At 37.5% G+C, this 24,768-nt stretch overlaps 1 protein-coding gene across 1 annotated transcript in view; it reads left to right on the top strand.

The window, feature by feature from the left end:
• The window catches only part of AQR (aquarius intron-binding spliceosomal factor), a 106,111-nt gene extending 82,352 nt beyond the window's left edge, over positions 1-23,759 (top strand). Inside the window, exons 28-36 of the mRNA XM_060619009.3 lie at positions 883-1,020; positions 4,569-4,640; positions 5,730-5,917; positions 6,600-6,771; positions 8,913-9,083; positions 12,766-12,851; positions 14,139-14,313; positions 17,557-17,670; positions 19,126-23,759. Of these exons, the coding sequence (XP_060474992.1) occupies positions 883-1,020; positions 4,569-4,640; positions 5,730-5,917; positions 6,600-6,771; positions 8,913-9,083; positions 12,766-12,851; positions 14,139-14,313; positions 17,557-17,670; positions 19,126-19,437 (1,428 nt within the window). The 3' untranslated portion in view covers positions 19,438-23,759. The remainder of the gene's footprint in view (positions 1-882; positions 1,021-4,568; positions 4,641-5,729; positions 5,918-6,599; positions 6,772-8,912; positions 9,084-12,765; positions 12,852-14,138; positions 14,314-17,556; positions 17,671-19,125) is intronic.
• Positions 23,760-24,768: the final 1,009 nt, after the last annotated feature.

Consider the following 24,768-nt stretch of genomic DNA (forward strand, 5'->3'; position numbering starts at 1 on the left):
GTGGGAGAGATTTAAATAGCATACCTCTCCTGTACCTGTATTGTTTTAATTATTTAAAAAACAAACATGTTCAAAATGTCGGAAGTAAGTATGACATAATGTTCAGATTTTAAAAACTTTGTATTAGGTACTCTGCTTGAGCTTGTTTGCTCCTCACTCAGCATCTGCTGTCCATCCTCTACTCTGCTCTGTGGGGGATCCTCTGCCATGGTCAGAGGTGGGGCTGATCCTGCCCTCCCTTATCAGCTGACTTCTGGCTCGGTTCAGCCAATAAAAATGTGGCAGAAAAAGAGAAGCTAGGATATTTCTCCACCAGCTGCCTTGGATTTCATCTCTTCCATGGCTCCAGTTTCAGTTGGCCTGGCTCACTATGATTGTTCTGGTACCCCAGTCCCTAGGCTCTGACAACACTGCCTCCTTCCCTTGTCTATCCTAGCCTAGGAATGGTCAGATTCTACAATGGTTCGTACTATTGCTAATCTCTGGGTTACTTCAACCATTCCCTGACTGGCTTCCCTCACCTGTGAAACCAGACCCCTGCGTTCAATTCCCTTTGTTATGAATACTTGAAATAGTTTTCATGGAGGGACCTTGAGTAAAATAAATAATGAGATAGATGTTTTATTCAGTAATCTTATTGATACAGTAAATATTTTACATTATACAAAAACAGCCTAAATTATAGCTTGAATATCAGTTATTATTTGAACACAATTAGTATCTAATTAATAATGAATAAAATTATGATTCATTAGGCTTAGTTTGTGATTTATTTATATTAGCTCATCAAGAATTAATTCTGATAAACTGGATTGTAGGAATGTATGCATAAAATGTGTTTATCTTCCTAACATAGTCTCTCACTGACTCCCACTCCCATAGGAATTCAGAGCTTCTGAACTGCTTCGAAGTGGACTGGACAGATCTAAATACCTTTTGGTGAAAGAAGCCAAAATCATTGCTATGACCTGTACTCATGCTGCCTTAAAACGACATGATTTAGTCAAGCTAGGTTTCAAGGTAGGGACTTAGTTTCTTAGTTCATCATCTGTTCAGTTGTTAGTGTTTCCTTTCCTCTCCTTTCTTTTCCTTTTTCCCCTTTCCTTTCTTTTACCTACGCCATTTTCCTTGGAGATTGCTTACCTCTGACTGAAGTTCACACTCAAAATTACTTAAAAACGTCTCTTCTGAAAATGATGATAACCTCGGATGTTTACATGATTAGTGTACTCTAAATCTAATTTTTCTAAGTCTACTTATTGGACCTATGGCCACTAAATAACATTATGACCATGATCGTCTAACTAAATTCTAATGTCTGTTAAGGTAAATTCATCTGTTTTCACTATGTTAAAAAATCTCCAAACAGAACTAAAACCTATAAAAATAACATTTGACAATGTTTTTCACCTATTAGACATTTATATGCTTGCATTATTCATGTTTTGAGTACACATTCACTCCCAGTTATTTGTTCATTCAGTAGACGAAAAGCTTTCCATATAAGGATATGGGATCCTCATTTAGATTGTAGGATGAGCTATTAAAATGATTTCATCATATGATAAAAGACAGAGTTAATGGGCACCATAGCCTGATAGCCTATGACTCATTTAAAGTAGAATGTAATAAATGAGCAGTAAATTTGAATCTGCAGGCTCTTTGTGACTTTGCTAGTGATACAGGCCTAAACTCTGATTTTAATGCAAATCATTTCACTTCTCTGAAACTGGTTTATCTGTTGTTTAAAATTAGGGTTTGTGTACTGGTTTTTGAATTCAAGGTTAGCAAGGCATTTGTTGTTAATGAAAGTAACTGAGAAATTTTAAATGTTGTGAGCTCACTGGAAGGTAAGTGCTAAAAAAATTCAAGGTGATAGAAGAGTTGCTATCTTGGATGAAAAGGTTCCTCAGCTGCAAGGTAACACAAGTACGATAAATTATGAAAAGGTACTGTGAACTTACACGAGTGGTGTGAATTTACCCTTTTGCAAATTATTAGTGAGAATTTTTCACCTAAATATTTTGTTTCTGGGACTGACATTATATACTTGGGGCGCCTGGGTGGCTGTTTGTTGAGTGTCCGACTCTTGCATGATCTCACGGTCCGTGGGTTCAAGCCCGGCATGGGCTGTGCGCTGACAGGGCAGAACTTTCTTGAGAACACTCTCCCTCTGTCTCTGCCCCTCCTGCACGCTCCCTCTCTCTCTCAAAATAAATAAATAATTGTTAAAATAAATAAAATATGCTTTATTTGATATTAAATACTATCAGTTTAATAACAAGGGAAATGGTGCAAAATCATAAATAACATTTTATGGTGTCATGCAGCTTTTCATATGCACGTTCTAAAAAGCATTACTTGTAGCTTATCAAATTTTCATTAATCATTTATTTAATTGTGCTATTCGTATGTAGTTAGCATGAGTGCTAATAGTATTCCTTACATTTTTTTATATTTTCAATTTTGAAGTTTTATTTTTATCAAACTTAAACACCTGCATGTGGTTTAAACATTTAAAAACCTTACAGAGCTACTTAACATTAAGAAAGATCAGTCCCTTACTCCCCTGATAATCAACCATTCTTTCAACTCTTTTAGTATTTCCTTTCTTCTTTCCCTTTTAGACTTTGTCATTTGACCTTGTGCTGTCCCCACGGGGACATGCATGCACAGTCATATACTCTCTTCCTGCCTTAATATGCCCAATACGGTTATGTCATAATCTTGCTTGGTGATTAAAATCATATTTTACAAAGTATAATCTATAGATATGTTTTTGGTAAGTTAAATTGCATTAGATTTTCAGTTATTTTTCAGAAAGCAGGCTCTTTAAAACATCTTTGAGCTGCTCCCACTCTTTTTCATATCATGTCTATTATCCTGAGAGTCCATGCAGAGACTTGTGAGAAAATGTGGCTCTTAGAACTCCTCCTAAGCTCCTACAGGGATGACCTAATTAATCCTTGTAATAGGGAAATTCAGCATCAGATAGAGCTAGAGAAGACACCCATCTACATGCCTAACCCTTTAGTCATTTTCAGTAGAAAACCGTATATAATTGAACCTTAACTTTCATCATTGGATATCCAATGGAAATTCATCTTAGCTACTTATCTTGGACAAACAAATAGGTACAAGCAGAGTTTGGTAAAAATTAATAGCACAGAAATTATAGTACTGTATATATAAACAATACAATCCATTTAAAAGCAGAGGGTTAGTTAATCATTAAGAGTAAATATATGTTCCTACCTTCTGCCTCTCTAGAAAACAGACTAAGAGGAGAAAACTTTAAAAACACACAAAAAAAGGAACTCTAATTTGTATTTAGTGAGATTCTCAAAGAAGGTATTTTACCAATAAGACAAGGAAGGGGATGTCACACTAACAATCAGAATTAGAAGTGGAGGGGAAGGAAAGCATGTCGAGAATAGATCTAGCAGATAATTGGGCAGATGTAAGTAATCATGAAAGAAAGAAGGAAAATTCCTTATGTTGGAGAAAGACTTGATTTTTCATTATTTTATAAGTGTGCAGTACTTGGCGTTACCAGAAACTGGGCTAGTGGAAGGATACAGATACCAAACAAGTAAATATACAGATAGAATTACAAATCGTGATGTGCTGTGAGACAAATGGACAGAGTTCTGTGAAATCAGTTTTAGATTTGGAGGTGAGAGAAGACCTGGATAAAGTGGGTTTTAAGCTGGTACTTTAAGAATAAGAAAAAGCCAAGCAAACAAAAAAATGAGAGAATAGTATTACAGAGGGCCTGAAGTCAGAGCATTTTGCCATTTCTAAGAAAATGAAATAGGTCAACATGGTTAAAGTGTAATTAGTAAGGAGAAGGGTAGGAGAGGAAGACAGAGACCAAATTCAATATAGGCCCTTATTAATACATCTCGTGCAGGCCATGTTCAGGGATTTCTTTCCTAAGACAATTAGAAGCCATTGAAGGATTTGGAACCAGTCGGTGACATGATCTGATGCCTGTTGTATCAGTGGTTTATGAGAGGCAAGCCAGGAAGGGGAAGGGCTAGTAAAGAGATTTCTGGCAATAGAGAAGTGGCTTGGATTTTAGTGGTCGTGGTGGTAGAAATGGAGAGGGAGTTTTGAAGATAAAATTCATGCTTTGGTGACAAATTGCCAGGGATACAACAGAGGTGGATTATCATGTGCTGGGTAGAATTCATAAGGGAAAAATAAATGCTCCCAAATACTACCTAGGGTAAGAGTATCAATGGAAATGACCTCATATATAATCATAATTTGATTCTTGCGTATGTAGAACTTAAAGAACAGAATTGAAAATAACTTAAGTTGATGGGCAATGCAAGAAATGATCTGTGAGATCTCCTCAAGGTAGTTGTTTATTTAGAGGATTTCCCTGAGGTCTAAGACTTGAACTGGAAAACCAGGGGCATCATGTTTGAATAATTTGTATGATGTTATTTTTGTCTAATATTATTTGGGGTTTTTTTGGCTAGTTGTTACAGTTATGGTGGTAGTTGTTTAGATTTCAAGCTGCCTTTTTGACAAGATTTCCTTTTTTCTCCCTTTCTCAGTATGACAACATTTTAATGGAAGAGGCTGCGCAGATTCTGGAGATAGAAACTTTTATACCTCTTCTTCTACAGGTAGGAGGAGACTGAGGTCTGAAACAAAGAAAGTAGAGTTTGAAGAATTCCGGGGGGCAGTGTCAAAAAGCTACACAGTTTTGGGGTGCTAATTGCCATAATTACATATTCTCTTTAACTTCATTATGGTTGCTAATCTATTTTAAGCCTGTAAACTTCCTTTAATCTGTTCAGTGGTTATTTAGTAGTTTGTTTTGTTTCCGGGAGTACTATTTAAAAATTCATAGTTTATCTTTAAGTTTTGAAAAGGCTTAGTAATTTTAATCGGGAAAATTACGTTGTTATGCAGTTTGGAGGGTAGATGAGCTATTTTTTCATTTCTTTTGTTAGAGTTGTTTCTAGAATTGTTTTTGATGTTCACTGAGTACATTGCTTTTCTTTATTTTATGCCTAAATTTTTTTAGCCAACTGATGATGTTTAAGAATGTTTCTTACTGTACCATAGTCTTTACTATGGAAGAATTAAAAACAAAATGTGGAATCCCAGTTTAAGAATAAAGACTGCTTTAATTCATAGATAAATTGGGTTCTAAAAGTTGTTTTATAAGCCAAATTATTTTGGACTTGGAATGCATTTTGTCAGGGTATGTTTCAAGGAACAAGGAGAGCTATAAAGCAGGAAATGGAAGTAATACTGTGGGAAATATTAAAGACATAATTTTTACTGCTTTGGAGGTTTTCAGAACTGGTTCTCAGCGTAATTGTGATATGAGGTGTCTACTCTGACATCCTTCCATTTCCCTGTTTGGGCATCTGTTTCTTTCTGTGTACCCTTTGCTTAATTCTGACCAGAGTCTTCCAGACCTCTTTGGATTGCCCTACCTGGTAAAGCAGAGTTAATTTCATGCTTGCCCTCTCAATCCTTCCACCCTCTCTCACCCACTGTGAGCCACGAGGGTGATGGCACCTGTTTGTGGCTCACAAGTCATTCTGTACATTTGCCAGATGTCTCTCTGTGGAGCTGGTGAATGAGAATTAGTAAGCTAATAAAGCTGTTTTGTAAATAGGACTCTTGTATGATAAATTGGAGACTAATAGGATAATATATTAATCAGAGTATTTTGTTATCTCCTCACTTTTCATTTCTAGAATCCTCAAGATGGTTTTAGCCGACTGAAACGCTGGATTATGATTGGTGATCATCACCAGTTACCTCCAGTCATTAAGAATATGGCCTTTCAGAAGTATTCAAATATGGAGCAGTCTCTGTTCACTCGCTTTGTCCGTGTTGGAGTTCCTACTGTGGACCTTGATGCTCAAGGGCGAGCCAGAGCAAGGTAAAGGAGCCTTAAGTATTCCCTGTTTAAGGACCCCTGTTCCGTAATCCAAGTATTTGATAGCATATTCTGTAGAGACTCTAGTATTCCCAGCTGTCTAGGAACTTGGCGTCTACAAATCTGAAAGTGCCTGTATTGCCTTTTGCGTGGTATGTGAACTAAGTAATTTCCTGCACTTCATTCACTAAGATTAATGTATGTGATTTGTGAACTGAGGGCTTCTTTTCTCTGTCACTTTCACTGTCTTTATGCCCCCAGAAGATATACAGTTAATATCATTTTGAAATCTAAAGCAAAAGGTAAACGAGGAAAACACACCAGTTCTTATTTATATTGAGTATATAGGCCCCATCTCATAATTACCTCAAAATATTCCTCAAGTTACAGGCTCTTCCCTGATTTTTTTTCCTGGTTTTTTAATTTAAGGATTAAAGATAACATTTACCTCAGAGTACACAATAGAGCTTCATCTCTATAGTATCATCAAGTCTTCTGACCTTTGGTTGCTAGAAGCAGGGAGGCAAAGTTGAAAAAGCATCATTGCTAAAACGATGAGAGCAAAATGGTTAACATGAGAATTAAAAGGAACAGCACAGTTCCTTAGGAACCCCCTTATGTATATTAGAAGAAGATTTTACATTATTAACGTTTCCTGTTTGGGGTGGGATTTGTCTTTCGGAAGCTTGTGTAACCTCTACAACTGGCGATACAAGAATCTGGGAAACTTACCCCACGTACAGCTCTTGCCGGAGTTTAGTACAGCAAATGCCGGCTTGCTTTATGACTTCCAGCTCATCAATGTGGAAGATTTTCAAGGAGTGGGAGAGTCTGAACCTAATCCTTATTTTTATCAGGTAAGAAAAAACATAAAATTTTTAGGTTTATTTTGCATTTGCCTAGCTGAATTACTACCTAAATCAGTGATACCAAACCATTTGGCTAGCCATTGAAAAAAGGAAAACTAGGTCCCTGCCTCATACACAACACAAAAATTTTCAATTTCAGATAAAGATACATCAAAGAAAAAAAAGTATAAACACACTAGAAAGAAGAAAATACTGATGAATACGTAACGTTGGGATGAGAAAGGCCTTAAACTCGTTACCAAAAGTAGACGTCATAAAGAAAAATATTGATTGGAGATAAAATTTATTTTTAAGATTTAACAAATTATGGATTTGAATTCTGAACATACATACAGAACTCCTATAAGTCACCTTTTAAAATAATCAACACCCAAACAGACAAAGGCAGTAAGGACAAGAATATTGTGTTTCACGCAAAAAAAGAGATTCGTAGCAGCTATAAGTTACCGGACCGTATTTTCACCTCCAGTAATACTCAGCATGGAGTTGGTTTGCGGAAATTCTATACTCTTGCAATGCTAGTAGGAAAACAGTTTGGTGAACTGTCAGTATGTATTAAAAGCAGTGTTCTCACTCTAAGGAATTTATCCTAAAAAATTATTGGACAAGTTTGCAAAGACTTATATGCTAAAATATCTATCATATCTTTTTTCTTTTACTGCATAGTATTTTAGAAAAGAGAAACAACCTAAATATCAGTGGGGAGTAATTACATTATTACCTATTTCATATAATGAAATAATGAATAGGCATTAAGAATCCTAAGATTATAACTTTGTTTACTGACAGGGAAAATGTTTATGCTATATTAAATGAAAAAAAGTCAGGTTTCAAAATACGTTGTATAAGATCCCATTTTATTTTTATTTTTATTTATTTATTTTTTTAAGTGATAGTAATTGTTTTTTAATGTTTATTTATTTTTGAGAGAAAGACAGAGCATGAGCAGGGGAGGGGCAGAGAGAGAGAGAGGGAGACACAGAAACCGAAGCAGGCTCCCGGCTCTGAGCTGCCAGCACAGAGCTTGACCCAGGGCTCCAACCCTTGAACCAATAGATCATGACGTGAGCCGAAGTCAGGTGCTCAACCCACTGAGCCACCCAGGCGCACCCCCCCCCCCATTTTATTTTTAAAGAGGATCAACAAAACATAGGAGTGTATACAGATAATCTATATTAAAGATCCAGCAGCATATACATCAAAAGATTTTACCTATGTTAGAGCTGATGTTTAGATAAATGTAGTTACTATCAGTACAGACAACAGATTTACAGTCATGTAGCTTCTCTTCCCTCCTGTCTTCCAAAGAACTAGAAAAGTTAAATGAAAGAGGTAACTCAAGCTGTGAGTGTAACCCAGAATCAGAATATAAATGATTTTTCTGAAGGTCTTCCAGAATTTTCCTTTTGCCTTTACATGAAACCCAGCTTCCAGCTTCTTGTCTTTCTCTTTTGATTTTCATGTTGTGTTTTATGTTCTCATTTTACTTTTTTCTGTCTTCTAATGCTTTTGATTTAGTCGCTACTGAACTGGACAAAGCTTTGGGTTCGCTTCCTCGCTTTCAGGTTCAGCTTAGCATAAATGTAAGCCAGACTGACCAATTTGAGGCCGCATTCTCTTCTCACTTTAAAGTGGTCTGGTAGAGGTGGCAACCATAAGAAGAGACCAAACATAAAACACACAAGGAAATAATAAGGAAAAAGGAGAAAACATTGCACCCCAATTGAGAGTCCACTGCTATTAGACTGGATTTTTCTGCTGGCTTCTTAGATGTTACTATTTCATTCATACCTACAGTTGCAGTGTATTGTAGCAGAATATTATTGATCTTTATTATGATTGTGGTGGTCCCAGAAATATTAAGCCGTTAAGTTGGTAAATTATTTTATGATTATTCCATATATCACTGATATATTCCAAATATCAAAGAGAAATAATTACCATATACTCTTTATTTATCATTATTAATCTAGGATAGAATTATCCCTCAGTTTTACAGAAGGTGTTCAGTTATCCAAGTTAATGTCACTTCTTGAATTGTAATAAATCAACAGTTGTGCCAGTTTGCCATTCTCTCTGTAACACTGAAATGAAAGGAAATAAAGAATCTGTTTATGTTTACATTACAGAATCTTGGAGAAGCAGAATATGTAGTGGCACTTTTTATGTACATGTGTTTACTTGGTTACCCTGCTGACAAGATCAGTATTCTAACAACATATAATGGGCAAAAGCATCTTATTCGTGACATCATCAATAGACGATGTGGAAGCAATCCATTGATTGGAAGACCAAATAAGGTAATTTTATGAATATTATATGTTCTCTTATTCATCATGTTGGCAAGTGGAAAAATTTGTATTTATTATGAGTTATTTATGTTCTACTTTGTCTCTTTGCTATCTCCTTTCATGATGTGAGAAAATGAAATAATAGGAACTATAAATAATTCTTTGGCAGTCCTAGCTGAGATTGTTGTTGGTTTACTGTGAACTTCTGTCTCAGCTATCACATTAAAGACTTTTGTTGGTGATAATCAGAAGTAAATGATCCTGAAACTTTTTGTTGGTAAAATGAAGGATAATGAAATGACATTATTTATGTACCGTTATAATAGAAATAGAAATTATAGAACTTTTTAGCAACGTGGATGGAACTGGAGAGTGTTATGCTAAGTGAAATAAGCCATACAGAGAAAGACAGATACCATATGTTTTCAGTCTTATATGGATCGTGAGAAACTTAACAAACCCATGGGGGAGGGGAAGGAAAAAAAAAGAGGTTAGAGTGGGAGAGAGAGCCAAAGCATAAGAGACTCTTAAAAACAGAACAAACTGAGGGTTGATGGGGGGTGGGAGGGAGGGGAGGGTGGGTGATGGGTATTGAAGAGGGCATTTTTTGGGATGAGCACTGGGTGTTATATGGAAACCAATTTGACAATAAATTTCATAAAAAAAAAACATTTTGACAAATTGCATTTCATCAAAATTGAAACCTTCAAAAAGGAAAAAAGAAATTATAGAACTTTTTATTTTGTTATTTTGCAAAGGTATAATTTGTACTGCTTTTTACTGTATGTGTGTGGGAGAGTGTTTTTTCTTGAGAATCAGAGAAGATTGTAAAGTACCATCAGACCTGACAATTATTTTTATACTTTTTAAGTTTTTTATGTGGCATGGAGTAATATCAAATAAATATGAAGACACTTGATTATATCAATAAAGGGCTGAAAGTTAAGGATAACAAATATATTACTAATGATGAAATTAAGACCTTGGTTGTAAACATGGCTATATCAAAGTGCTCTCACTTTTTCTTGGAAATCATCCAAGAGTAACAGGAAAATGGAAGGAGAAGACAAACTCCATTTTAGGGAGATGACATAGATCAGGTGACCAAGAACAGAAAGAAAATGTGGGAAGAAGAGAATTTAGGGGACCAGTCTTGAAAGCACTTTCTGAAGGTGAGTGGCACACTCTGAAGTGTAAGAGCCACCTTCTTATTACTCAACAATAGATGTGGGAATTAGAAGTGTTCCTGGTCCCAGATTGGTTCAAAGAAGCCTTCATGTTCGCCAAAAAGTAGACTCATCTCTACAGCAGCAGAGGAAATGAGAACCTTCTGTTGTGAAAATGCAGCCTTTAGGAAACTGTCCAGCTCACCCCAGTTTAACCTCTTGCACATAGCTAATCCAAGAAACCCACTTATTCAGTGATGAGAGAGTCAGACAAAGGAACCTAGCACAAAGCATACTGACAAGACGTTTGCCTCAGATAACGCGTTGTCCTAGAACAGATGAAAACATCAAATACATACTTGGCAGTGGATTTTAAAATTTTTTTTTTCAACGTTTTTTATTTATTTTTGGGACAGAGAGAGACAGAGCATGAACGGGGGAGGGTCAGAGAGAGAGGGAGACACAGAATCGGAAACAGGCTCCAGGCTCCGAGCCATCAGCCCAGAGCCTGACGCGGGGCTCGAACTCACGGACCGCGAGATCGTGACCTGGCTGAAGTCGGACGCTTAACCGACTGCGCCACCCAGGCGCCCCTGGCAGTGGATTTTAAAATGCTTAATGAAGTAATCATTTCTGTGAGGGAAGGCTACAAAGCAGAGAAATGGAAGAACTCGGGAAGAGATGAAATGTGAGCTGGAAGAAAATAAAACAAAAACCCAGAAATGGAGACAGTTGAAAAGAGTACAAGGACACACCGGCCACTCCATAAGGAATGTGGAGCGTGGAAGTGAGAAACTAATAGCTTTGAAATACAGAGAGTTGAGAAGTAGAACATCGGTATCCGAGTCCTTTTATTATTTATAACACAAAAGCTTAACCGAAATAATAGAAGAAAGTTACTCTCTCTCACACAAGAAGACGAAAATGGAATGGCTCCAGGGTTGGGTTACAGAAATGACTCCATCATGTCATCAAAGACCAAGATTCATTCCATCCTTCTGCTCTGCCATTCTCAGTGTATGAACCCATTTCTCAGACAAGCTCTCCACATGGTCAGGTTGGGAACACATTTCCAGGGGTTATATCCACGTGTAAGAGCAAAGGACTTAAATCCAAAATATAAGAACTCCTGTGACAGTCATTGTTAAATAAAGACAACCCAATACAAAATGGCAAATGAATAGGTACTTCATGCAGGAAGACATAGGAATGGCCCATAAGCACATGAAAAATGCTTACCATCGTTCATTGTCAGGGAAATACAGATTAAAACTACAATGACACACCAAGTAGATTGGCTAAAATTGACGAGGTTGACAGTATACCAAGTGTCGGCAAGGATGTGGAGAAACTGGAACTCTGAATCTGGAACAGTGCTGGTGGATGTGTAAAGTGGCACAGCACCTTTGGAAAACATTTTGACAGTTTCTCGTGAAGTTAAACATACACTTACCATACAACTCAGCAATTTCACTCCTAGATAGTCATTCAAGAGCAATGAAAACATGTTCACAAATCTACTTATACATGAACTGCAGCTTTATTCAAGGTAGCCCCAAACCAAATGCAAACTGCTGCAGCCCCTGTGGAAAACAGTAAGGAGGTTCTTCATAAAATTAAAAATAGATCTACCCTATGATCCAGCAATCGCACTACTGGCTATTTACCCAAAGAATATAAAAACACTATTTCAAAGGGATATATGCACTTAGGTACAATAGCCAAGATACGGAAGCAGCCAAAGTGTCCATGGATTGATGATAAAGAAGATGTGTATACACACATACACACACACAGTGGAATATTACCCATTAAAGAAATAATGAAATCCTGCCATTTGTAGCAACATGGTTGGAACTAGAGAGTACCATGCTAAGGGAAATAAGTCAGAGAAAGACAGATACCATATGATTTCATTCATGTGGAGTTTAAAAAACAAAACAAATGAGCAAAGGAGGGGGAAAAAAGTGTGACAAATTAAGAAACACTTCTAATTATAGAGAACAAACTAATGGTTACCGGAGGGGAGGAGGGTGAGGGAATGGGTTAAATAGATGATAGGGATTAAGGAGTACTCTTGCAGTGGTGAGCACTGCGTGATGTGAAGAATTCTGAAATCACTGTGCTGTACACCATTAAATCCTAAGTGAGAATGCTAGGTTATGTTGCTGGGCATCAAACTGGTATACCAGGTAATAAGATAAACAGGACCTGTGTCCATGGACTTGGGTCGTCTAGTGGGGGAAGACTGTTAATTCTACAGATAGTTACTTCGTTGTCAGCAGAGGTAAAGATGAGTGCTGTAAGTGTAAATAACATGGGGACATAGTCTAATCTGGTTCCTGAGATTTATTTCATAGTGTTCATCAACTGTTTTTCTCAATTCCAAGTATATGATCATGTTTCTCTTGGGATTATTCTAATGATAAGATTTTTGTGCTGGCATATGATTTAAATGATCACTCTAAAGTCTTGTTATGGTGCGTTTGAAAAGATACCATATTTTCCATTTTTTTTCTCCCTAGGTGACAACTGTTGACAGATTTCAAGGTCAACAGAATGATTATATTCTTCTTTCTCTAGTACGAACCAGGGCAGTGGGCCATCTGAGGTACATAAGGAAAAATGTTTATATTATTAAACTTTACTATCTGCTTCAATTTTGAACTTCTGTAGCTAAGTGGCTTTAAATTTTTTTAAGTTTAAAGTATAATTAATTGGTATGGCAGCTTTTGGTTTAGCAGCTTTTTGTTGGAGTGTAACAATATCAGATTCTTGATGTAGTTAACTATTGTCATTGCATCTGAATTTTTTGAATCTTTAATATATTTAGTACATTTACTTTTTAATTTTCAGTAGCAGAGACAGAATTTTATTATAAAATCTTAATATATGATGTTTTTTGGAAACAGTGTCAGAAATTAAAAGAGTTAAGAAGGTGGTAAAAATAGTCTTCAGAGTACATTTCTCATTGCATAGGATTTCTGACTTTTTCCTCACACAGTCTTTCAGCCTCACTGTTAGAGGATAAAGGAACCATTTGTTCTCCCAGGATTAAGAATTGTCAAAACAAACAATAATCTATTTTTATCATTTATTGTGATGTATTTATGTGCTAGAGAATTATGGGAATAATACCTTCTTATTACAAAGCAGCCATTTAGTTTTGTGTAAACTTTTATCTCATATGACTTAGTGGCAAAAACTATAATGAGAGTTCATTTTATTATTTTATTTGGTGGATATAAAGAAAAAATTCTCCAAGCTCTCATAATGTTGTCATTTAAGTCAAAATCTGCTTGGAGCTTAGCCCCGCTCATCAGGTTCCATTAGACTGATAACTTTTATGTAAGAGTAAACAAAGATGTAATTTTCAAGAAATTGTTTCAGAATTATTGCATTCTAAAATAGTTTGTTTTTGCTTATTTATAGCTACTGTCTAAATACGGCATCATCATGATTTACGTAATTAAAATGTCTCCAAAACTCACAGTATGAATACATGAATACTGCCTCGTGCAGTCTCCACCTTTTTTTTATTACTGTCTAGTGCTTTTGTCTTTTTCACATTCTTAAGACGTGACTTCTTGTACCATAATACTACTATATCTACTTAGATCTTTTAATCAGTGCATTGGTCGTGATTCCCCCCTCACAAAAACAAAAACATGGAGGTCAGTGATAAAGCATTAACTTTACTTGGTTTAACTAGTCACACGACACTGATTAACTTAATGTTTATTCTATTAAGTTTTTAAGAAGCTTAACTTTTTATTGCCATAGCTGAACAGAAATAATGAGTGGAATATGTTAAAAAAAAAACAAAACAAGAAAACAAGCTGCATACTTATGTTATTAATCTTGAACTATGTTAATTAATATTGTTTGTTTTCCAAAGGGATGTCCGTCGCTTGGTGGTGGCCATGTCTAGAGCCAGACTTGGACTGTATATCTTCGCAAGAGTATCCCTCTTCCAAAACTGTTTTGAGCTAACGCCAGCTTTTAGCCAGCTCACTGCCCGTCCACTTCATTTGCATATAATTCCAACAGAACCTTTCCCAACCAGTAGAAAGGTAGGACTCTTTCTTCGCTGTATAGAGCAGTGCTCTCTTACAGATGATCACAGTAGCTAGGAACATCATCACATAGATCATCCGATCACTGGTTTAGAGCACTCCTTACACTGTGGAACTGAATTAGATTTTCTGCACAAAATAACAATACATGCTAACATTGAGTACTCACTAGGTACTAGGCAGTGAGTTCTTTACATGCATGATCTCACTTCATCTAATAGTCCTTTTCAGTAAGGTTTCTTATTAACTCCATTTTACATATGAGGAAACTAAGGGTTAGCAAAGTTAAGTAGTTTGGTCATGCATCTCATAGATGGAGAATCCAAGATTTGAAAACCCAGGCAGTGTAACTCCAGAATCCTCCTTGTTAATCACTGTACTGTACTGCCTCTCTTCAGCTTTTTAAGGAGAACTTAACTAATTACTTGATAACAGAGTAATAAATGGTTTAGCTCTTGGAGAACCCTTTCTTACCTACATTTTTGGAGAATGTCAGAGGGAATAGCACATACACTTAACAAAGGACATGCTCAGAAATGTCATTGCCTCCTCATCGCTGCTACCATTGTTAAACCTCTCATCTTTGCTCCCCTTTTCCACCCCCACCCCAAAAGGTGACCAGTCCCTTTAATTTCTGGTTTATGCTTCCTACATTCCTTTTGCATAAAGGAGCAAATAACCTGATTATTTTTTTATATTGTTTTCTTTCTTACATAAAGGTTAGCATACTCATTAATCTTTAGGTTGTCACTTTTGAGCTTTGCATTTTTCATTTAATGCAATGTCTTAGAGATCCATTTGGGTTTTAAATAAAGCTGTTTTCAATGTTCACAGTACACCTATTTGCCCCCCCTACTCCCCCTTTTGAAGAAAAGATTAAATGCTGTGTGTTTGTTTTATAATAAGGCTGAGTACTTTTTTTTTTAACTGCATTTTTTTTTTTAAAGCAATGCTTCTGTAGAGGAATAGAAGGATGAGGGTGGAATGATATGAGGAGGTGGAGTCATGTAAAGCCTTGAATGTCAGCCTCTGAAGTCTGGACACAATCCTATGGCTCTGAACTTCTCATTCTTTTGTGGGCTGATTATTAAACAGGCAGATTCCTAACACAAGGTCTGAGGCAGTCTTTTTATCCAAAGGCTGCAGGGACACACCTGGAGACACGTGGAGGAGATCAGGCAGTACCAATGAACAGAAGGCTTAAAAACTAGTGCCTTACCCAACACCATGGAGTCAAGCCCTTGGGCGACTACCTGAGAGCATCTCCCCACCTTCTGCTCAAGAGATCAGTGTTGGAGCTGGGCGGGGCTGTGCCGCTAGTGCTGCGTCTCAGAAGAGGCAGCTCCCAGCAGAGCCACCAGAAAATAAGCAAACAAACAAAAACAAAACAAACAAAAAGCCTTCCATGTTGTAAAGGTAGTATTTCATAGTTGTAACGGCATGGCGGTCTTGGCACACCGAAGTGGTAACCATTGCAGAAAGTGACCATTATCAAAAGAACACCTACTTACATGTAATACTACCGTCCTGCCTAATTCTGAGAAATACCATTTAATACACTTCGTATTTCTGATGTTACATGCCTTAATTTGTTACTTTATGGTAAAATTTTTTACCTTTATAGTCTTCTGAATTGCTTCTACAGTGAGAAAGGGTGAGACTTTATAAAATATTTTAGAGTTGACTATAAATAGGAAAGTTGTTCATCTTTATTCTAGGATGGTTTAGGAAGAAATGCACATTTTTTATTGTCTTCATTCATGCTTTACCACTTTAGAGCAGTGTTTCTCAGATTTTTGTGGGAAACGACTGCATCAGAATCACCTCATTCTGTGTCAGACCTACTGAATCTGGGATTCCCACAATTTAAGTCTCCCCCAAAGAGTTCTTAGATACCACAAAATTTGCACTTTAGACTAGCATTTGACCATATGCTTTATTAGGGAAAAATTTCTTGAATATTCACCCTTATGACTAACAAGTCTATATATTAAATACCAGTAATATTAGCTTATTTTTAGAAAAACAAAAATAGGAAAAATAGGTTTAATATTTTCTTTCTGAACAAAATTGAAAATTGCCTTTGTTGCATACAAGGTATTGGAGACAATACTTTAGACAATGTTGATTTTTCTTTCTATTCAACTGATCATTTATCTCTTACTCTTCTGCATGAATTAGACCAAAACTCATAAATTTTACTTACCAACCTGAAATTGTATTATAAGGTAGTAACTCTTAGCTTTCTTCTAGTCTCTTTTACTAAATTTAAATTGAATCACTTTCTCTTTCTGAAGTCCTTATTGGACTCTCACACTTAACATCTTTTTTTTTTTTTTTTTTAATCTTTTATTTATTTTTGAGAGAGAAGGGAGGACAGAAGATCTGAAGCAGGCTATTTGCTGAAAGCAGCAAGCCCGATGTGGGGCTTGAACTCACAAACTGCAAAATCATGACCTGAGCCAAAGTTGGATACTCAACCAACTGAGCCATCCAGGCGCCCCAGTCACTCACACTTGTTTCTTAATGTCCTGTGACTGTTCTTGTCCTTCTTGTCCTTTTTTTTTTTTTTTTTTTTTTAAATAGAGAAAACATGAGCGAGAGGCAAAGGGAGAGAGAGAATCCTAAGCAGGCTCCATAACCAGGGAGGAGCCCAACCTGGGGCTTGATCCCATGACCACAAGATTATGACCTGAATGGAAATCAAGAGTCAGACATTTGGGGCACCTGGGTGGCTCAGTTGGTTAAGCATCTGACTTCAGCTCAGGTTATGATCTCACGATTTGTGAGTTTGAGCCCCGCATTGGGCTCTGTGCTGACAGCTCAGAGGCTCAAGCCTGCTTCAGGTTCTGGGGCACCTGGGTGGCTCAGTTGGTTAAGCATCTGACTTCAGCTCAGGTTATGATCTCACGATTTGTGAGTTTGAGCCCCGCATTGGGCTCTGTGCTGACAGCTCAGAGGCTCAAGCCTGCTTCAGGTTCTGTCTGTCCCCCTCTCTCTGTCCCTCCCCCTTCATGGTCTGTCTCTCTCTCTCAGAAGTAAACATTAAAAAAAAGAAAAAAAAGAGAAGACAAAGAGTTGGACACTTAACCCATTGAGCCACCCAGGCACCCTGTCCTGTTACTGTTCTTATGTCCTCCAAACCCTAGTGCTTATACATAAGACATGGGCTTCTAGAATGTTCGCTTTTAGCATATTAACTTTCTTACTGTACTTAACTTTCTTTTTGCCTTCTTCTAGAATGGAGAGAGGCCACCTCATGAAGTACAGATAATAAAGAATATGCCCCAGATGGCAAACTTTGTATATAACATGTACATGCATTTGATACAGACCACACATCATTATCATCAGGTGAGTTTTCTCAAAATTCAGTCTTATTTTTGTTGTTGTTGTAGAAAGAATCTTTGCCTTTGGAGATTATACCTTTAAAGTATTTGATTGCTGTGGGAAAACAGCTAAACCAAACAGGGTTGTTGTTATTCATGTAACATCCATTTATTTAAAGTTTATTTATTTTGAGAGAGAGATTTAAAAACACCTTTATATGGATAGAATTTGGCAAACAATAAGTTCTACATATTTAAGTATATAATTCAGTATGTTCTGACATATGTAAATACCTGTGAAGCCATCACTGCAATCAAGATAATGAACATACTAATTATTTCCAGAAGGTTCCTAGTGCCCCTTGGTAACCCCTCTGATCTTTCACCGGTCCCTTTCCCACCTTCTCCAGGCCCCAGAGATCTTCCTGTCAATCGGTATACTGTCATTTCCTTTTTATTGACAACTAATGTTCCATTGTATGGATGTACCAAGTGTACCCGTTGACCTGTTGCTGGACAGTTGGGTTCTTTCCAAGTCTGGCTATTACAAATAAAGCTGCTGTGAACATTCTTACACAAATCTTTGTATTTTCTTTTGGGTAAATTCCTTAGGAGTAGAATGGTTGAATAATGGAGTGAATATGTGTTCAACTTTAAAAAAATTTTTTTAAGTTTATTTGTTTATTTTGAGACAGAGAGCATGAGTAGGGGAGGGGCAGAGAGAGAGGGAGAGGATCCCAAGCAGGCTCCATGCACAGAGCTTGACGTGAGGCTTGAACTCACCAACTGTGAGATCATGACCTGAGCTGAAATCAAGAGTCCAATGCTTAATCAGCTAAGCCACCCAGGTGCCCCTATGTGTCCAACTCTTTAAGAAACTGCCAATCTGTTTTTACAAAGTAGTTGCACCATATTGCCAGCAGCAGTGTGTGAGAGCTGTAGCTGCATATCCTCACCCACACTTGTCATGGTTGGCCTTTTTTATTGTAGCTGTTCTAAAGGGAAGGCTAAGCATGTGGAGCTGCTCCAGTGTTCTGGTGGAGTGAGACAGAAGCTTTGTACCATGCTGTTCCCGCTTGGCCATGGTTTTGTCTGAAGGCTCGGTTCCTCCCCTCACATGGCTCCTTGATTAAAGTTGGCCCTTTCTTGAGCTGTTGTCGGTCAGTCCTAATGAGCCAGTGTTTTTGCAGAAGTGTTATAGCAGATATTTTTGCTTTTTAGCTTTTTTAAGCTTATCAATTTTTATATTATTTTCTTCTCTGAAGATTTAATATGTACTTTGATCTTTGGAGTCAGGAAGACCTAGGCATTGTCATCAGAGTTGTTACGTTTGTATTATAATATGGCCAGGAGTGTTTTGGAAAACTGTAGATTGAACGATATCTATTAAGAAAATAACATTAATGTGAGAGTTTAGCTTTGTAAGCCAGTGTTTTTCTTTCATTTGAGTTCATATTGATGTTTTCTTTTTTTTCATTAGACTTTGTTACAGCTACCACCTGCTATGGTTGAAGAAGCTGAGGAAGTTCAAAGTCAGGAAACAGAACTAGAAATAGAAGAAGAGCCCAATCCTCCCCAGGCTGATCTGTCCAGTCTCACAGATGCCAGCTCCAGTCAAGAATCCTCAGCCTCTCAGACTGAGACCACCCCCGATCACACAGGAGCTAGTTCCAATCCAGAAGCTGTCCCTCCTGTGTCTGATACCACTGTTTCTATGGCAGGACCTGCAGCTGTACCAGCAGAGGCTAACACCCCCCAGCATGTCACACCTGCCTCAGAAGAGACCAAGTAGTCCAACTGTAGCCTTTCTTAGGGAGGACATTTCATTCATAAAGTCTAAGTAAAGCTGCTTTTTGTATTTTATATTTGCTTCTGCTATTTTAAGGGTACTAATTAATGTTAAGTCCTTATTTTTGTTAATTGATCTCCGTGCTTGTCTTCTTGGATATGTTTAAAAGAAAATTGTATGTGTATGAGCAACTTCAGTTTCATTTCTTCAGTCAGAAGGGCAAATAGCCATTCCTTTTATAATTAACCAAATATATCTTATTCATACCTATATTAAAAGAATTTGCTATAGAATATATAAGACATACTTTACATTTTCAGTGAACTTCTCTACAGAAGGGGATCAAATACACTGAAATCAACCATAAGCACCCTTAAGTAAGTGTTCAAATTGGGGAGGAAGTTGTTTCTTCTGTTATAGTATCAGATCCTCAAATTGTGATTCCTTTTTTCTTACCTTTCTTGGCTGTCTTCCTTGATGTAAAGGCATTAACAGCCATAGATAGGTCTAGATTTCTCTGATCAAAGAGGCTACATGTATTTCCTGCCCCAAAGTCTCATAATGTATTGGAACCACCTAGAGTGTCTGTTCATTCTTGGGGCCACTCTTGACCTGATAAATCTGAATCTCAGGGTTAGGACTGGGCATTTGTATTTTAGCAAGTGTTCCTAATGTTTGAGTTGCTGGCAGAGTGGCATCAAATCAAGCTGATAAGGCTGAGCCAGGGTATGTCATTCAGCTGATCAAGAAGATCTGGCAAATCCGTCTGGGTAGGAAGAAAGATCCAGAGTCTGGGCAGTGAAAGTCAGTGAACCCAATTCCCCTATATAGGATAGAGCTCTCACAATGCAGAGGTTCTGAATCTTCTGCCCTGTTTAGTTTTCTTGGTAGATAACCAGCCACAAGGAGACCTTAAGGTAAAATGTGCTCTAGATTTGGGAGGGCAGAGTAGGACCTTGCTACTCAAGTGTGATTTGCAAACTAGAAGTATCAGCATCCACTGAACCTTGTTAAAATTGCAGCAGTGTGGACTCTACCCCAGATCTATTAAATGTGAATCAGCATTTCAGCAAAGTGTCCAGGGGACTTATATGCGCTTTGTAGTTTGAGAAGCATTGTTCTGAGGTTACTATACTGTCCTCAATGTGAATGAAAGGTAGAATAGATTCTGTGATGGTAAAATTAATAGTGTGACTGATGTTTTCTGACATGGGACCTCTGCTTATGAAGTTTCCTGGGCGTGGTGGCCAGAAGAGAGATGAATAAGGTAGGGAGAACTTGCCCACTACTTCTCTTCCCCATTTAGATGTCTGCTAGAGTGGCTAACGCGGAGCATTTCCCCCAAAGTATCCCCTGTCGTGCATCTACCTAAAGGTTTGACCATGTACAAAGAACCTTTGAGGAAATAGGCAAGAACCACACACTGCCACTGAAATGCTTCTAATCCTGATGTATTGAAGGAATGAACTCTTATAAAGAAATTAAACCAAGAAAGTCAAGTTAATGATTTTTTGACTGACTAGTGTTTGCTCAACTCTCCCAGGCTGTGGTGGAGATGAGTCAGACTCTCCTACTACACGGTGTCTTCCTTCATCAGAACACAAGAAAAGGAAAGGGAAGGGATGATGAGGGGAAGGAAACGCCAAGGAAACTATACTGGAAAGTCTTTATCTATTTGTTATCAGAGTAAGGAATGAGCCAGATAGTCTGTTACATAATTTCTCTGATTATAGGAATTTGGAAGCAGGTGTTTTGGGCATCTGTATGAGGAATAGGACTCACAGAATTACTTTCATCTGTGAATATCTAGTATCAGGCTAAGCAAGAGAGAAAGAAGCTTTACTGTATTACTGTGTGTCATGGAAAAGATTGATGTTTCTCTCTACCTGTTAGAGGATGTGAATCATGATACCTGCAACCAGAGTAAGCAAACTGTTGGGCTGCTTTCTCATGAAGTAAACCATTTTGCAAACACTATATATCACTCTGTCTAGCTAGTGACTTAACTTTTTTCTCTGCTGCTTGATTTTCAGTCATGATAAAAAGAAAATTTAACTGGAAGATGGGTGAATCCTTTGCCTTTGTCAAAGGAATTTTAGAAGGGATGATAGTGTTGGGATTTGAATTACTTAAATAAAATTTTAACATTCATTTTTGAGAGAGAGAGAGAGAGCATGAGCGGAGGAGGGGAAGAGAGAGGGGGAGACACAGAATCTGAAGCAGGCTGCAGGCTGTCAGCACAGAGCCCAATACAGGGCTCGAACCCACAGACTATGAGATCGTGACCTGAGCTGAAGTCAGATGCTTAACCAACTGAGCCACCCAGGTGCCCCAGGATTTGAATTATTTTAAATTGTTTATTCACAGGAACGATCAGTGAGTTGCAGTTGACTATAGAATTTTGGAATTTTTAAACGAACTTAAGAGATCTATTTTTATTTTAATTAATGAGGAAACTGAGTCAGATAGTCTTAACTAAGGTGGCAACTATGGAAGAACAGGTTAGAATCCAAGTCTATAGTCCTAGGGCAGTGTTTTGTTCATTGTTTTTTGTTTTGTTTTGTTTTTTTCAGTCAAAAACACAAGCATGATTGCTTCATAAATTCAAGAGTTTTCCATTTGGGATTACAACAGACACAGGTACTCTAGCCATGTGACCATTTCAGACTAGTGTTCTCATTGCCCTCCATCCTGTTTGCCATATCTGAATATGTCATGATTTTGGAAACTATTTTTAAAAGCAGACCAAAAAGATGTGTGCAAGTGAATGAGCATGAAATGAAGCAATTCAAGTATTTAGACTTTTTTCCACAAAATGCTGAGTTAAGAAAGTTCATTACCAGCAGTTGAGAATAAATAGCTCCATTGATTTGGGCAAATGAATGAGAGGATCTAAACATTATCAGGCCTCTTGAAGTTAGTGTCATGATAAAAGTTGAGATGTTGTGCTAGGTACCGAGAAAAATGGCATAAGTGGGTCATTTGTGCTCCTATATAAATGGAGGTTTTTTTATGATCAGGAAACTGCATGATACTATAAAATAGACTTTGGACTCTTGCAGACCTGGCTCAAATTTTACCTCATTTGCTTATCAATATTTGGTTTGACCTTGAATACATTTTATAACTTAAGCCCCAGTTTTCTTTATTCTCAAAATTGGAAAAAGGTCTGTTAATGACAATTAATTTGTTAATATTTGTGAAAATATTTGGCACCTGGGTGGGTGTTCAGCAGATACTAGCCCTTCTCTCTCCGTTCCCCCCCCCCCCCCACACACACACACACATTTTTGAGACAATAGAAGATAATTGCCAACCAGTCTTCTGTCTTGGGTGCTTAGCTTTGCCCCTATTCTGAGAACATGGAAGATGATGAAGGGGACATGTGGCAGCAGCTGACATTTGAGGATCAAAGATCAAGTTTACTGATTGGGAGTGAGAATCAGTATATTGAGGATCACAATACTGAAGATGGTCTCTGCTGAAATGAAAATTCTGACAGAACAGAATAACCAGAGGGATGATACTAGGTTCCATCATGCTTCTGATGTATTGATCACTTCCGTCAATTCTGAATCCTGTACACCCCACCCCAAATCATCTGATTGTCGCATTTAGTTAGCTTTGTGCCTCAAATGTCCTTTTTCTTTTTTATCTTGCAGCCACTCAGATGACATTTTTAGAGATGTTTCTTCGGTTAACATAAGATGAGATTTTTTTAAAAAAGCTGACCCTTTTGCGTGAGCCAGAAGAGCAGTTAAAGATAAGCAGTGCCTTGCTTCCTGTGAAAAAGGCTTGGCAGTTAGCCTTTGTAATTATGAAGCAATCATGTTAATAGATGTTTAAGAATAATGCAACTGGAGCTGTACTGAGCCAAGGATGGAATGAACACATGAGACCATTTTTTCTTCATCTGTTGGTACTCTTTAGTGTCCGAGGAGGGGATTTAATTCAATGGGATCCAGAAGCTTTGCACACTTTGGTTTGCTTCCTAGGGACACAAACCAGAGCTTAGTCCCCTGGAACAGGACTCAGAATGTAGCATGGTTACTGCTGACTGATACTGTGCCAGTTTTATTCAGTTTTCCCATCTTTTGGCTTATACTTACTTCCATGGCTGTTCAAACTTCTGCATTACATACGAAGGTGGCTAATCCCATTACTTCTCAACATATGTTACAGGAAAACACTAGTCTTGAAAAACATGCTCCATGGTCAAATAAGGTTGAGGAACACAGTGAATTATTCCCATTTTGCAGAAACATAGTGCATTGTTAGTTAATTAAAGGTCCTGAGAACTCCTGCTGAAAAAAAAAAAAAACAAACCATGTTTAACTCAGCATTTCCCAAATTCTTTGAACATACAACTTTTTTGTTTTTGTTTTTAAATAAGACATCTTAGAGAGCTAACTGCAGAACACGGTTTGGGAAACTATCTTTGCCAGAGCATTTGAACTTTGATTTCCCCCTTAGAAAATTAAGGGGATTATAATATGGCACCCTGAAATGTGCCATTTCGGCATAAGGGTTATTTTGAGCTAAAGGCCATTGAGAAGCAGCAGATGCAGGAAGAACTGTCTGTCCTCTGCTTCTGCCAAAACTCAGGGCATAAATATCCCTTCAAAAAAGAGACATAAATTTTCATTTGTCAAGGTGTCCCCTCTCTTCTGTACTAGGAAAAGGACAGTAACCTTTATTACTGGAAACAGATGGCACTCAGCTGAGTCCACATAAACAAACCTTACTAAAATCACCCTTCTCTTCATCCATTTCCGCATTTTTTACTTGCCCCCAATTGGCCACTTCTAAAAGCCCCAAGCCCCTTTTTGTTTGCCTATTTGCTTCAGCATTTATCCCTCTTTGTTAAGATGGTATATAAACTTCTAAGCCTAACAGCTTCTTTGGGGTTTTTACCCAAAATGGATGTAAAGTTGAAAGCATTAGTTACATTTTTATGCCTCTTCTATTAACCTGTCTTTTGTTGGTTTAATTCACAGGCCCCAGCCACCAACCCTAAAAAGGTCAAGGTAAAATTTTTCCTCCCCTACAAAAACAACAAAAACAAAAAAAGGCTCTTAACTTTTTTTTCCTAATTAACCAGAGGCTGAAGTAACAGAGCTGAAGAAAAAACTAGAGGTGAAGTGATTGGTACAAAATGTCATATTGTGTAATTTGTTGAGTGTCATGTATTAATAGCAACATCCTGAAAATGCAAATGAATACAAATCTGATCAGTGTGCCATGACATTCTTTCATGTAAGCCTCCTAAGAAAAGGTCACTGAGCATTCTCTGTTTAGATTTTAATTTTAGACTCCAGTATTTCACACTAGACC

The sequence above is a fragment of the Panthera onca genome, chromosome B3, assembly GCF_046562875.1.
Source record: "Panthera onca isolate mPanOnc1 chromosome B3, mPanOnc1 haplotype 2, whole genome shotgun sequence".
NCBI classification, from domain to species: domain Eukaryota; kingdom Metazoa; phylum Chordata; class Mammalia; order Carnivora; family Felidae; genus Panthera; species Panthera onca.